Raw genomic sequence first — 11,674 nt, 5'->3', positions numbered from 1 at the left:
TTTCCCTCTAGTGCCATATGTTAGCAATACTAAATAAATTTAATCATACACATGAAAGTGCACTCACTGAAGAGTTCAAACAATATAAGCCAGGTATTACAATTTAGGAAATTAGCCACATTTCATACAGCATTTTCCAGCACAATACAAATATTCAAGATTACGTTGAAAAACAAAACTGCTGAGGAACCAAGGGGCAGCCAGCTTTTTCCCAATTCAACCACGCTCCAGGTCAGTATAATGTGTCAGCTTCGGGCTATACATAATAATTAATTCACCTTCACAGTGTTGTGAATTTCTGATGTCATCAGGTTTCTGGCAGTGACTATCACGTCTTGACACTTCTTACTGGCAAAGTGAACATTCACGTTCCTTGCATATTTTAACAGGTCTGTGGAATGCTCTCGCAAAAACTGCATGTCTTTAAGTTTCTTCTCAAACTTATCTGTTTCTTTTATCACCTAGAGTTGAAAAGGTGGGGTGGTATGGTTGTGGGAAGACGAAAAACACAGACATACAAATTAATTGCAGAAGAAGCAATTAGTGGTGCCTCAGGCACTTTTAACTACTCAAGCTGCAGCATGTTCATATGAAGAGACAATAATGGCAATATACAGTACAATTCATAGTTGGGACATTTGCTGAAGAAATTCTCCATGTGTCAGAGAAATTGCTGAAGCTCAGCAGGTCTGGCAACATCTGTGGAGAAAGCAGAGGCAATGTTTTGGGTCCACTGCCCTTCTTCAGAACTGAAAAACAGGCTCTGATGAAGGATCACTGAACCTGAAACATTAACTCTGCTTTCTCTACGCAAATGTTGCTAGACCTGCTAAGGTTCTCCAGAAATTTTTGTTTTTGGTTTAGATTTCCAGCTTCTGCAGTTCTGTTTTTGTTTTGTTTCTTTTTCATCTATCAGCCTGGTTGGTTCCACAGTTAAATTCATCTGGCACTGGAAGCACTAGATTAGCGCTTCACGAACGTTCTCATGGTGACCTAGTTTGTGGCTTGCAAATGGTTGTGATGCTGAAGAGAGAGAATGAGAAGGACAGAGTGACAGAGGGAGAGACAGAGAGAGAGAAAAAGAGAGACAGAGAGAGAGAGAGGGCGAGGAAGACAGCGAGGTGGGGGAGAGAAATCGTAAGCGAGAGAGTGAGTGAGTGTGTGTGTGTGTGTGTGTGTGTGTGTGTGTGTGTGTGTGTGAGAGAGAGAGAGAGAGAGAGAGTGTGAGTGAATGACTGTGTGTGTTGTTGGTGGAGGTAGACATACTGGAACAGATGGGTCCTAACTAAGTGGTAGCCTGTTAGTGTAGGATGCAGTTGTTACAACTCAGTCAGAGTACTATAGTGGCCATTGCTGTCTTGAGCATTGAAACTCCGAAATTCCAACTCAATTTTGCTCAACTAGATTCTGCTCTCCCTAAAGCCAGTCTGAGCTTGCTTTAGTAGTATTTGCAGTCACAGCAACAGGGACTCCTAATCATTAGGAAACAATTTATTTAATTTGAGAAAAAAAAAATCAGCAAATGCTCGACAGTCCAGCTCAGAGATGGAAGTCCTTCCTTTAAAAGATATAGGAAATGTGAAAAAGCACCCCCATCACTGCCCCCATTCAAACCAAATTATAGTTTGCACTTTTCATCTGCATAATTGTAAGAGAGGTACTGATTCCACCTAGAAACAGTAAAGCATCTTATCAATCACTGGCTTGATACAGCAAGAATTGTAAGAAATATTTGTATGGTTGGCACTTGTTTGTAGTATCGGTGTCTACATATTGGATGATCATTAGCACCATTAATGATTTTTACAGTTAACAATCAATCCAGAAAGATGCACTTTATTATAATTTTTAGTAAATTTCCAACTGTCAGTTCATAAAGAAACTTTCTTGCAAAAATACAAGATGGTGGCAAAGAGGTCACAGGAATCTGCTCTGTAATCTACTTAGAGGCCAAAGTCTCCAATTATGATGTGAGAGTGACACAGTGTTATCGATCTGAGTGATGTTGAAACAAGAATTGCAAATGATACATTTGTGAAATGTGTGGTCAAAACTTGAGAAATCTGGAAGCCAGATGTATAGATAGGAAGTGGATATCGTAGGAAACAAGTATACATATAAAATAACTGCACTCAGAACACATTAGCTTTGGGAAAATCCATTAAATTATAGAAAAGTAATTCTTGTAATGCCAGAGTTTTCAGAATCGCTGTACAAAAAAATTCACAAAGCAGTCCCAAAAATGGCTGTTGATCGATATTGCCCCAGCCTTGCTTCGCGTGTCTCTTTACCTCTTCATACTGATCCAATTGGCTGCTGTTTGCTGGTATGGAATATACTAAACAGTTCTTGATAATAATTTCTGATAAATCCTCCCAGATCATATCTCCCAGCAACTCTGTCAGGATTGCATCCTGCTTCACGTCACAAACCACAGAATCCCAATGAGACACATCTAAGAAAAATATCCAAAAATAGACACAGTCGATACTCTACACAACTAACTGTAAATGTTTTATCTGAATTATACTGTTGGACTAATTTCACAGAAATATTCATCCTTAATAAAGCAACAAGTAAAATTCCTATTGAATATTCATAAAGTAGACAAAGCAACGGAAAGGAAGTGTACGTACAAAGAAGATGTTGGTGCAGGAACTCCAAAACATTGATCACCTTCCGGTAAACTTCTGTTGGTGAGGCATGATCAGACTGCTTTTCAACTGCAATCAACCTTAATACTGCATCCCCTGTCTGAAGTTCAATCTCAACATCAAGGGAAGGATCAAGAACCAATGGCTTCAATACATATTTCATCAGGATCTGACCTGCGCAATTCAGAGACAGGTATTCACATTAAACCAAGAAAGGTGTCCACAGGAAAAACATGAATGAAATTCTACAATTACGAGTTGCCATTACTCCAGACCAGACCACCAACTTTGGATGAAATCATCCATTAATGCTACAATCTCGTAAGGGACCTGTAATCTTTATCTTTAAAATATACAAAAGGTGAGATCCAGAGAACTTAAGAAGAGAATCAAGCCATAAGATTCCAAGGTCTTCATAAAACAGCAAGACTTTACATGTTAGAACAGAAATACAATGTACAATAAATGTACAACTTATTTCTAAAGTGATAAGTATACGTTATAGAAAGTGATCTAACACTCCACAGTTCACATAAAAATATCAAATGCGATCAAGACAGATTCCATGAATTTCTGAGCAACTCCTCAAAGATGTTAATGACATAGTGGTGGTGATGGTATGGGGCTGTCATCAAATCACTTTAAACTTCACAAGGAATAATTCTTCATTTTTGCTAATCGGGCCTTGAAACTTCCTCTACAGTAGCTATCCCACCTTGGACTGCCTCAACGATCGCTCCTGTACCAGAGCACTTCCCTCCTTTCCTGGGGTCCAGCTTCCCTCAATTCCAAAACCTGCCCCTCCAGTATTTATTCACCCGTGCAACTTCAGCTTTTCCCAAAAGCTATCTCACAGGGTTTCCTACTCTGGATCTGTGTAGTTCACTTGCCTTTAAAGCAATACAGCTCAACACTCATTTCTGAATATAGAACTCTCTTTGAGAAACTGCGGCTCAGAAATGTACTAAAAGTTAATCAACCATTCATGACTTCTCACGGAGTCGCCAACCACACAGACTCAGTATAGTTCAGTATAGCTAAAAAGCAGTTACTTCTAGCATGGAAGGTACATGTCTCTGCCTCACAGCTTGCTGCCATTCAGTCCCTGTCTGTAATCTATTGAACTGGTCTTCTGTCATCCCCAAACTGTCCTGAGTGAACGAATAAAGACATTTCAATAAACCCTACCCTTAAATAGGGCAGAAATTAATGTTACCACCTCGCAATTCTGGAACAGAATGTGCTCTGAATGTTACGTTTCACACAGATTTTTGGCTTGCTCGGTATAAAAAAAATGGACATGACTTGCAGATTTCATCCTGTAAACTGTATGGTCATTTTGCCAAGCTTGCATGCAAAGGTAGACATGTATATATGAAAATTGCAATAAATTCAATATTATTCAGAGCAACAGTTCTTCTCCTCTCTCCACTGCAGGTATTTAGAACTGCCAGACAGATAATGTCATATAATGTTTTCTAAACATTTTAAAACTTAACCATTTTAATATGAAGCCATGATACAAACTGAAACTTTTAAGTTCAAAACCAACTGGAAGTAACCTGGCAAATTACTCTCCAGCTGCTCTACAGCCAAACAGGCAGCATGTAAAGTAAGTTAACCTGAAATTGCTGTTTTATGATGTTAATATAAAGAGGGGGTTTTGCAGGCGGAAGAGGATGAAAATCAGATCATAACTTCCATGTGTTTTTTGGATGTGGGTGTCACTAGCTCGGCCAGCATTTAGTACCCATTACTAATTCCATTAAGTGTCAACCAGATTGCTGTGGGTCTGGAGTCACATGTGGGCCAGACCAGGCAAGGACAGCAGTTTCCTTCCCTTAAGGATATCAGTGAACCAGACTGAATTTTCCTGACAATCGACCATGGTTTCACAATCATTATTAGAATTTTAATTGCAGCTATGTATTGAATTCAAATTCCACCAGCTGCAATGGCAAGATTCGAACCCAGGTCCCTGGAATATTACCAGAGCCTCTGGATTAAAAGTCTAACGATAGACTAGAGGCCACCACCATCCCTTACACAAATCTACACGTAAACGTGTATAATATCTAAATAGTTGCAAACAGCTCATTTTCCTCTGGCTTGTTGGGCCATGGGATGTCTGTTTAAGTCATTTCTTACATGGGGCCCACACTTCTGAGGAGAGGGCAAAGCATTCAGGCTTCATATCTGGAACGCTGCCCACTTAGTTGACTGAAATTGAGCTCAGCTGAAGAAACTTATCTCTTCCCGACTGGTACATACAGATGGAACTTGAATAGACAAAAGGCAGTAACTTCTGAATTTCAAAAGAGGGGGAGGAGAGGGATTATTTGTAGATACAAGCTCCTTGCAACTCTACATGTGTGTTCTAGTGCATGACTAACAGTGTACTGAATGTACTGCATTGCAAAAGAGTGAAGCTTTTTAACTTTGACTGAAGCTTTTGAATGTTATCTCATTACTTCTGTAATTCTCAGGTCAGACCTTTAAATCTAAGAAACATATGATTGAACAAGCTAATTTCCAAGGCATGTTTCATTGTTCTTGTCGATACTGTTGGAAGACTAGCTCCCAGACTTTCATTCTGCACAGATGGAAATGTCACGTGGTTCATCATGTGATTAGATGAATTTTACTTCTAAAAATTAAGTCAACAGATTATAATATCTTTTTATCCCCAACAGTCAGAAGGCAAAACCTGCCTCCTACCAATCCATGCGACTTTACGTCATTATATCAGTCCTGTCTTCTGCCTCCAAGAACTACACCAAACTCATAAGGTAATGATCGAACAACTACATTTGGAGTTCACAATATTCATCACATCCTGCTCAGAGGTAAAACTAAAAATTAACTATTTTATTGATTAAATTGCTTACTGAAGAATTTCAGTTTCCTGGTCAATTCACCAAGAATAGCAAAGCCTTGAAGTATTGACACAAGCAGCGGCTCAAGATCACTCTTCTTCTTCGATGTCATGTTGCACAAGCGCAGCTCAGTCTTCAAAGTCCACCCAAACAAATCCTCAGCTGGAAGAAAACAGCAATAAGTGATCAGTTTCCATCATATGTCAACAGTTTCAATATTACTTCACATCAAAAATAAATACTTCTACAGAGTAAAGCAGAAAGATCTTAGGTAATGGTGCAGAAGTTCTCCCTGAAATATATGACGAAAATTCAAGTCAGAACTTACAGGCAAGCTATCGTGATGCAGAAGTTGAACATGCATTGGCCAAGAAACACTTATAGTCAAGGAAAGAAAATAAAGGGACAACTTTAAAAATAAAGTTACTCAAGTTTTGTGAAAACAGAACACATGGCCTAATAAAGACAGGACAGACAGGTTTTTTTTGGGAAGGTTAGATTAAAATTAAAGATAAAATTTCCAATACATCTCTAACTAAAACAGATTGGCCTAAATGTTCTGATCAGGGTCAGAAATCCTGCTTTCAACTCTGATCAGATTTAAAACTACTAACTTACATTTAGATGATGTCTGCACTGGAAATTCCTGGACAGGAGCTTCCCGTTATGAACCCATCCAGGAATCCAACAAAGAATCACACCACAGCCAGTCCCTGGGTTATGAATGGGTTCCATTCTTGAGCATGTACATAAGTCAATTTATATGCAAGTCGGAACACAATGAACACAACATAAAATACCTGTAAGTACAAATTCACGTGTCGGACTTTTAACATGAACATGCCCATGTGGGATCTCGCTCACAAATGCAAATACTTGTAAGTCAGACATCCATAAATCAGGGATCGCTTTTAATTACATCCCATCACGATTGGTGCTGCTGCAGCAATTTCACTGGTGAGACACTGTAATTCCGTAGACAGTTTTAATTATAAATAAGGAATTATCAATGATATACATCAACGGGAAATACATGGACATTTTAACCCAAGAGTTTTGTTTTTAGAAAGGATTCTTGTAACCAGATTTCTTCCAACATAGCTTGGCATTCACAGCTCACACCTTGGATTTGATATTTACTTTTCCAAAATAAAAGAATCAATTGATTCACCTTTTGTAGGAGCTGGTGAAGGGGGAAGGTTCCAAACAGCCAGCTGCTTCCACTCCTCACCAAGATGGTACAGCAATTTTTCCTTCTGAACGATGAGTTCCGTGCTAAGCACTTGCAACATTTTCAATTCAATGCCTTTCTTTGATTTTAGTAATGTCAGGTTGGACTGTGCCTTACAATCACAAACACAAATAAGGGAAAGCTAGACTCATTTGCAGTTATAACTTAGCTGAGTCACTTCAGAAAAAAAATCAAAACCAAGCATATGTTTTAGCCTGGCCAGAAATATATACTGCATTTTCAGAATAAGCTAAAACATCTGTTCTTTAGACAATCAAGAATGTTAAACTGAGAGCTGCTTGGCTCTTTGACGGATCAGACAGATCTTAAAATTAACACATTCTATTGAGGGAGCAAAAAAATTTCCTGGTATCCTGTCTTTCAAACAACACATCCCTTCCTCGCTAAATTATTAGTTTAATCCAATTGTCATTTATGAAATTTTGCCTGTGCATAACCATTCCCATATTTGCCTACACATAGTTCACTGGCACAAACTAATCCAGCATTGGTAATGCATCTTGATGTGTTTGAGAAACTTGATAGCACCACATGTATATAGATGCCACGTTTCTGTCAATTGCTGTTGGTAAAACAGATTTGCCAGATTTCATTAAGAAGTTTAAAACTACACAAAAATAATGACAGCAACACGTTAATGCTAAGAGAACCAGAGTTTACAATTAAATGTCAGAGACACCAGTGAGAAATAATGAAAAATCAACTTACATGATGAAATTACAACAAAATTCAGACTTGGATTGATAGGAAGATTCAAAGAATCTAAATCAAAATCAACTCCACTAGACCATGGCAGTGCTGTAGTTGCAGCAATTTACTTTTATACGCAGTTTCAATGATCATTTTACTTAGAAGTTTGTATAATCCTGTTAACACTGCTAACTGGGATTTATGTTCCAAAAGCAATTGTGAGGATGGACAGACTTACTTTATTGAGATGAGTAGCTGATTTGATGTAGTTTTTTTCCAACAAAGCTTGGTGATGTGTTCCAAGAGCAGTGTCAAACTGGAAAAGATAACAAGCAAAAGTAAAATAGTTCTATGAACATTCCTTGACGTTTATAAGTCAAAAAAAGTAAGACTTCACAGCTAGTGCCACATGTAAGTCCTCGATGGGGTGAAAGGGTTGTGAGGGGTGGAGGAGCTTTTTGAAGATTTGCTGTTTTACTTTTCAGATATAGATACATCAGTGGTATTTTGATTTATTTGAGTTCTGAGGAAGCGTCACCAGACCCGAAACATTAACTCTGACTTTTTCCTCACAGATGGTGCCAGACCTGCCCAGCTTTTCCAGCAACTTCTGTTTTTACTCCTGATTTATAGCATCCGCAGTTCTTTCGATTTTGATTTATTCCAGTTATTTTCACCGTCATGGAGATATGTCCTGCAATTGGTCTCCAATTTCCATTTCTGTCTATGCATTTGACTCAAAGACTCTTTTTATTCCTTTTGATTCAATTAAACGTTCACTTATTTTTCAAACTTTGATGAGATACATGCCCCCACAATTGAATTTTTTAAAACAAAATTCAGAAATATTGCCTGATCTGCATTACTTTTATAGCATTATCCACTCTCATACAAGAAAAGGCAGAGTAAACAACTAAATTGGAGAAAATATTTGCATCAAAGTTGAACATTGACTATTACCAATATATGTACATTAACAGCACAATGCAGAAACAAATGACAAAGTTGCTAATTGAGTCTGAATGAAAAATCTGCCCATATACGTGGAACCACGGTAAGAAGATCGTTTTGTTATTTCATTTTGCAGACATTCACATTTGATCAGTGAGGTTGCTGACAGCCTTATACATGCACAAGTGCCACTGATCAATAATTCTATGGCCTGTATGATTAATCCACAATGTTACTGTCATCCTCTTCATAGATGTCATAAGAGTTATACAGCATGAAACAGACTCTTCGATCCAACTCATCCATGCCGACTAGATATCCTAAATTAATTTAGCCCCATTTGCCAGGATTTGGCCCATATCCCTCTAAATCCTTCCTGTTCACGTACCCATCCAAATGCCTCTTAAGTGCCATAATTGTACCCCCCTCCACCACCTCCTCTGGCAGCTGGTTCCATTCATGCACCACCCTCTGCGTGAAAGTTGCCCCTTGAGTTCCTTTTAAATCTTTCCCCTCTCACTTTAAACCTATGCCCTCTAGTTTTGGACTCCCCTAGCCTGGGTAAAAGACCTTGGCTATTCACTTGATTCATACCGCTCATTTTATAAGCCTCTACAAGGTCACTCCTCAGCCTTCGACACTCCAGGGAAACTAGCCCCAGCCTATTCAGCCACTCCCTAAACTCAAATGTACAGCAAACGTCAATGATACTGTACCTCCTCCCACTACCAATCCCTCTTCTTTTCAGTAAATAAAAAAACATGACTACAATTTTTTTAAGCTACGTGATAAAGGACTAGACTGAGGTACCTGGACCTTTCTCACTGCTGAACTCAAGTCCACCACCTTAACCCATTAACAAGGAAGCTCACTGAACAGATTGAAACCTGTTCTAGAACAGAAGGCAGACACTTACCTCATGTAATTGTGTCAACACACTCAGTAAAGCTGTACTTTTCTCTAGCTGTTGTTTCAGCTCCGTGAACTCAGTCACAGCAACATGGAGATCTCGCTGCACCTATTAAACAAAGCACAATCTAGTGAGAAATTCATGCAAATTATCACTTTTACATTTTGCAATATTTGAATGGGCAGCTTTTTGTTTTGGTTGGCACAGAACAATGGTTTGAATGGCCCCTTTTCTGGGGTCTCATTGAAGGAAGCTAGATATTACATTTCCATATGTCTGGGTATGCTTAGAGTCTAGGTATAGGCCTTGCTGGAGAACGGGTATATAAAGTAACATTTTTGTGTTAATTAAAAGGGACAAACCCTTTTTTGCTGCAAATCTGAAATTTTGTGAGAACTTTTTCATCTTCAAACTAAACTGTACATTTCTCTGTACAACAGACTAGCTATATTTGCAAACTAAAAGTTCAAGCTGAAAACATTGTAAAAGGGAGCACTGAAATTTTGGGAGGCAACTTTTTGCAGGTTGCTGGTACATTGCTGCTTTAGAACTGATGTACACTTCAGAAGACCTTCTTCAGGTTGATTCATAATGGAAGCATCGAAATTAATTTTATAAAGTACGGAGTGCTTCATTAAGCTTTGTGGACAATTTTGTAACTGCTTCTAATGTTGATAATGATTCTTTCAATGCCATTCACAGGTCCTCTTGCCCCAGAATTTGTTCCTTTACTTGCCTCTTGACTACTCCCTGCTGGCTTCACCACCATCCCTTTTGCCATTTAAAATCACCCTAAATTCCACATCATCAACACTTTGGTTCATTCCTTCACTACTCCCTACTTCTCGCCTCTGTACCTGTTTAAAACCCATTATATTTTGCAGTCCTGCCTAAAGGAAAGACCCGAAATGTTAACTTTATATCTCTCTCTCTACAGCTGTCACCTGGCCTGCTAAGTATTACCAATAGTTTTTTGATTTGATTTCCAACATCCACCTTATTTTGCTTTTTTGTATTAATGCAATGTTATGCATTTATGCAAATGGAGTATTAACGTTGGCATGGACTGGTTTTGGCCAAAAGCCCTTTTCCTCTGCACATATATTATGGTAATTTTAAGAACTCCTGCTTGTCTCCCAAAATTGAAAATAAGTGATTAAGAGTAGAGTTGCATGTGAGATGGACTATGTTGATTGCCTGCATGGCTCATCTCTGTGCAACCAACAATCTGTCCTGGTCCACGCACATCAACGCAACACTAAAGAAAGCATAACTTCCTACTTCCTCAGGAGGCTAAGGAAATTGAGCATGCCCACAAAGATTCTTACCAATTTTTATAGATGCACCATAGAAAGCATCTATCTGAATGCATCACAGCATGCTATGACAATTGCTCTTCCCAAAACCACAAGAATCTACAGAGATTCGTGAACACAGCCCTGTCCATCGCGCAAACCAGCCTTCCATCTACTGACTCCATCTATATTTCCCGCTGCCTCTGGAAAGCAACCAACATAATCAAATACCCTACCCAGCACAGTTACATATTCTTCCACTCTCTCCCGTCAGGCAGAAGATATAAAGATTCGAAATCACATACAAACTGATTCAAGAATAGTTTCTTCCCCATTGTTATCAGATTTTTTAACAGACTTCTCAAATATTACTGTTAATTTCTCGCTCTCTCTCTCTCTGCGGCCATAACATAGTATTCTGCATTCTGCTCTGCTACCCTGATGCATTTTGCATGGTACGATCTGCCCATACAGCATGCAAAACAACACTTTTCACTGTATCTCGGTATATGCAACAACAATAAATCAAATCAGATCAACCTGCAATAAGACAGAACTGACAGTACAACTCCAAACCTTCACTGTATTCTGAGCATTAGTCCAACACCCAAATACATCTTGTGATAATCTTTAGCTCAGGCAATAAGGCCTTTCTACAATCTCTTATTCACTTCTGTGGGATTCTCATTAGCTTCAATTACCTCATTTTCAATCTGTGATTTAAGGACATCTATCTCCATTGAGATGCCATCCACCTGATTTACCAGATCCTCTCCATTTTTTAAACTTGGGATGAACTCCTCATACTTCTTGTTGATCATGTCACATACTTCACCCTGTAAAAAAACAGTTTTAAGCCATATATTTCAAGAAATTCTTACTCCCCTTGACAGTACATAAGCCTCAAGCATAAAGAGCGATTATGCTGGAAGAACAAACTTAACAGTATCTGTGGATAAAATAAAATTAATGATTTAATGCAAAATAAAGTTCATATTTTAAACTATCTACCAGAAAATCATGAGCTGAACTTTCCCATTTTTCAG

At 38.6% G+C, this 11,674-nt stretch overlaps 1 protein-coding gene across 1 annotated transcript in view; it reads right to left on the bottom strand.

Moving 5' to 3' along the window:
* Positions 1-157: 157 nt before the first annotated feature.
* The window catches only part of LOC109914790 (centromere/kinetochore protein zw10 homolog), a 14,621-nt gene continuing 3,104 nt past the window's right edge, over positions 158-11,674 (bottom strand). The window contains exons 2-9 of the mRNA XM_048615655.1: positions 11,330-11,464; positions 9,340-9,441; positions 7,711-7,788; positions 6,702-6,873; positions 5,543-5,692; positions 2,637-2,828; positions 2,292-2,455; positions 158-461 (exon numbers count right to left, since the gene is read on the bottom strand). Of these exons, the coding sequence (XP_048471612.1) occupies positions 270-461; positions 2,292-2,455; positions 2,637-2,828; positions 5,543-5,692; positions 6,702-6,873; positions 7,711-7,788; positions 9,340-9,441; positions 11,330-11,464 (1,185 nt within the window). The 3' untranslated portion in view covers positions 158-269. The remainder of the gene's footprint in view (positions 462-2,291; positions 2,456-2,636; positions 2,829-5,542; positions 5,693-6,701; positions 6,874-7,710; positions 7,789-9,339; positions 9,442-11,329; positions 11,465-11,674) is intronic.

Source organism: Rhincodon typus, chromosome 32, assembly GCF_021869965.1.
Source record: "Rhincodon typus isolate 14 chromosome 32, sRhiTyp1.1, whole genome shotgun sequence".
NCBI classification, from domain to species: Eukaryota; Metazoa; Chordata; class Chondrichthyes; order Orectolobiformes; family Rhincodontidae; genus Rhincodon; species Rhincodon typus.
Note: the sequence above shows the minus strand (reverse complement) of the source record. Positions and strands in the feature narration are given on the sequence as shown.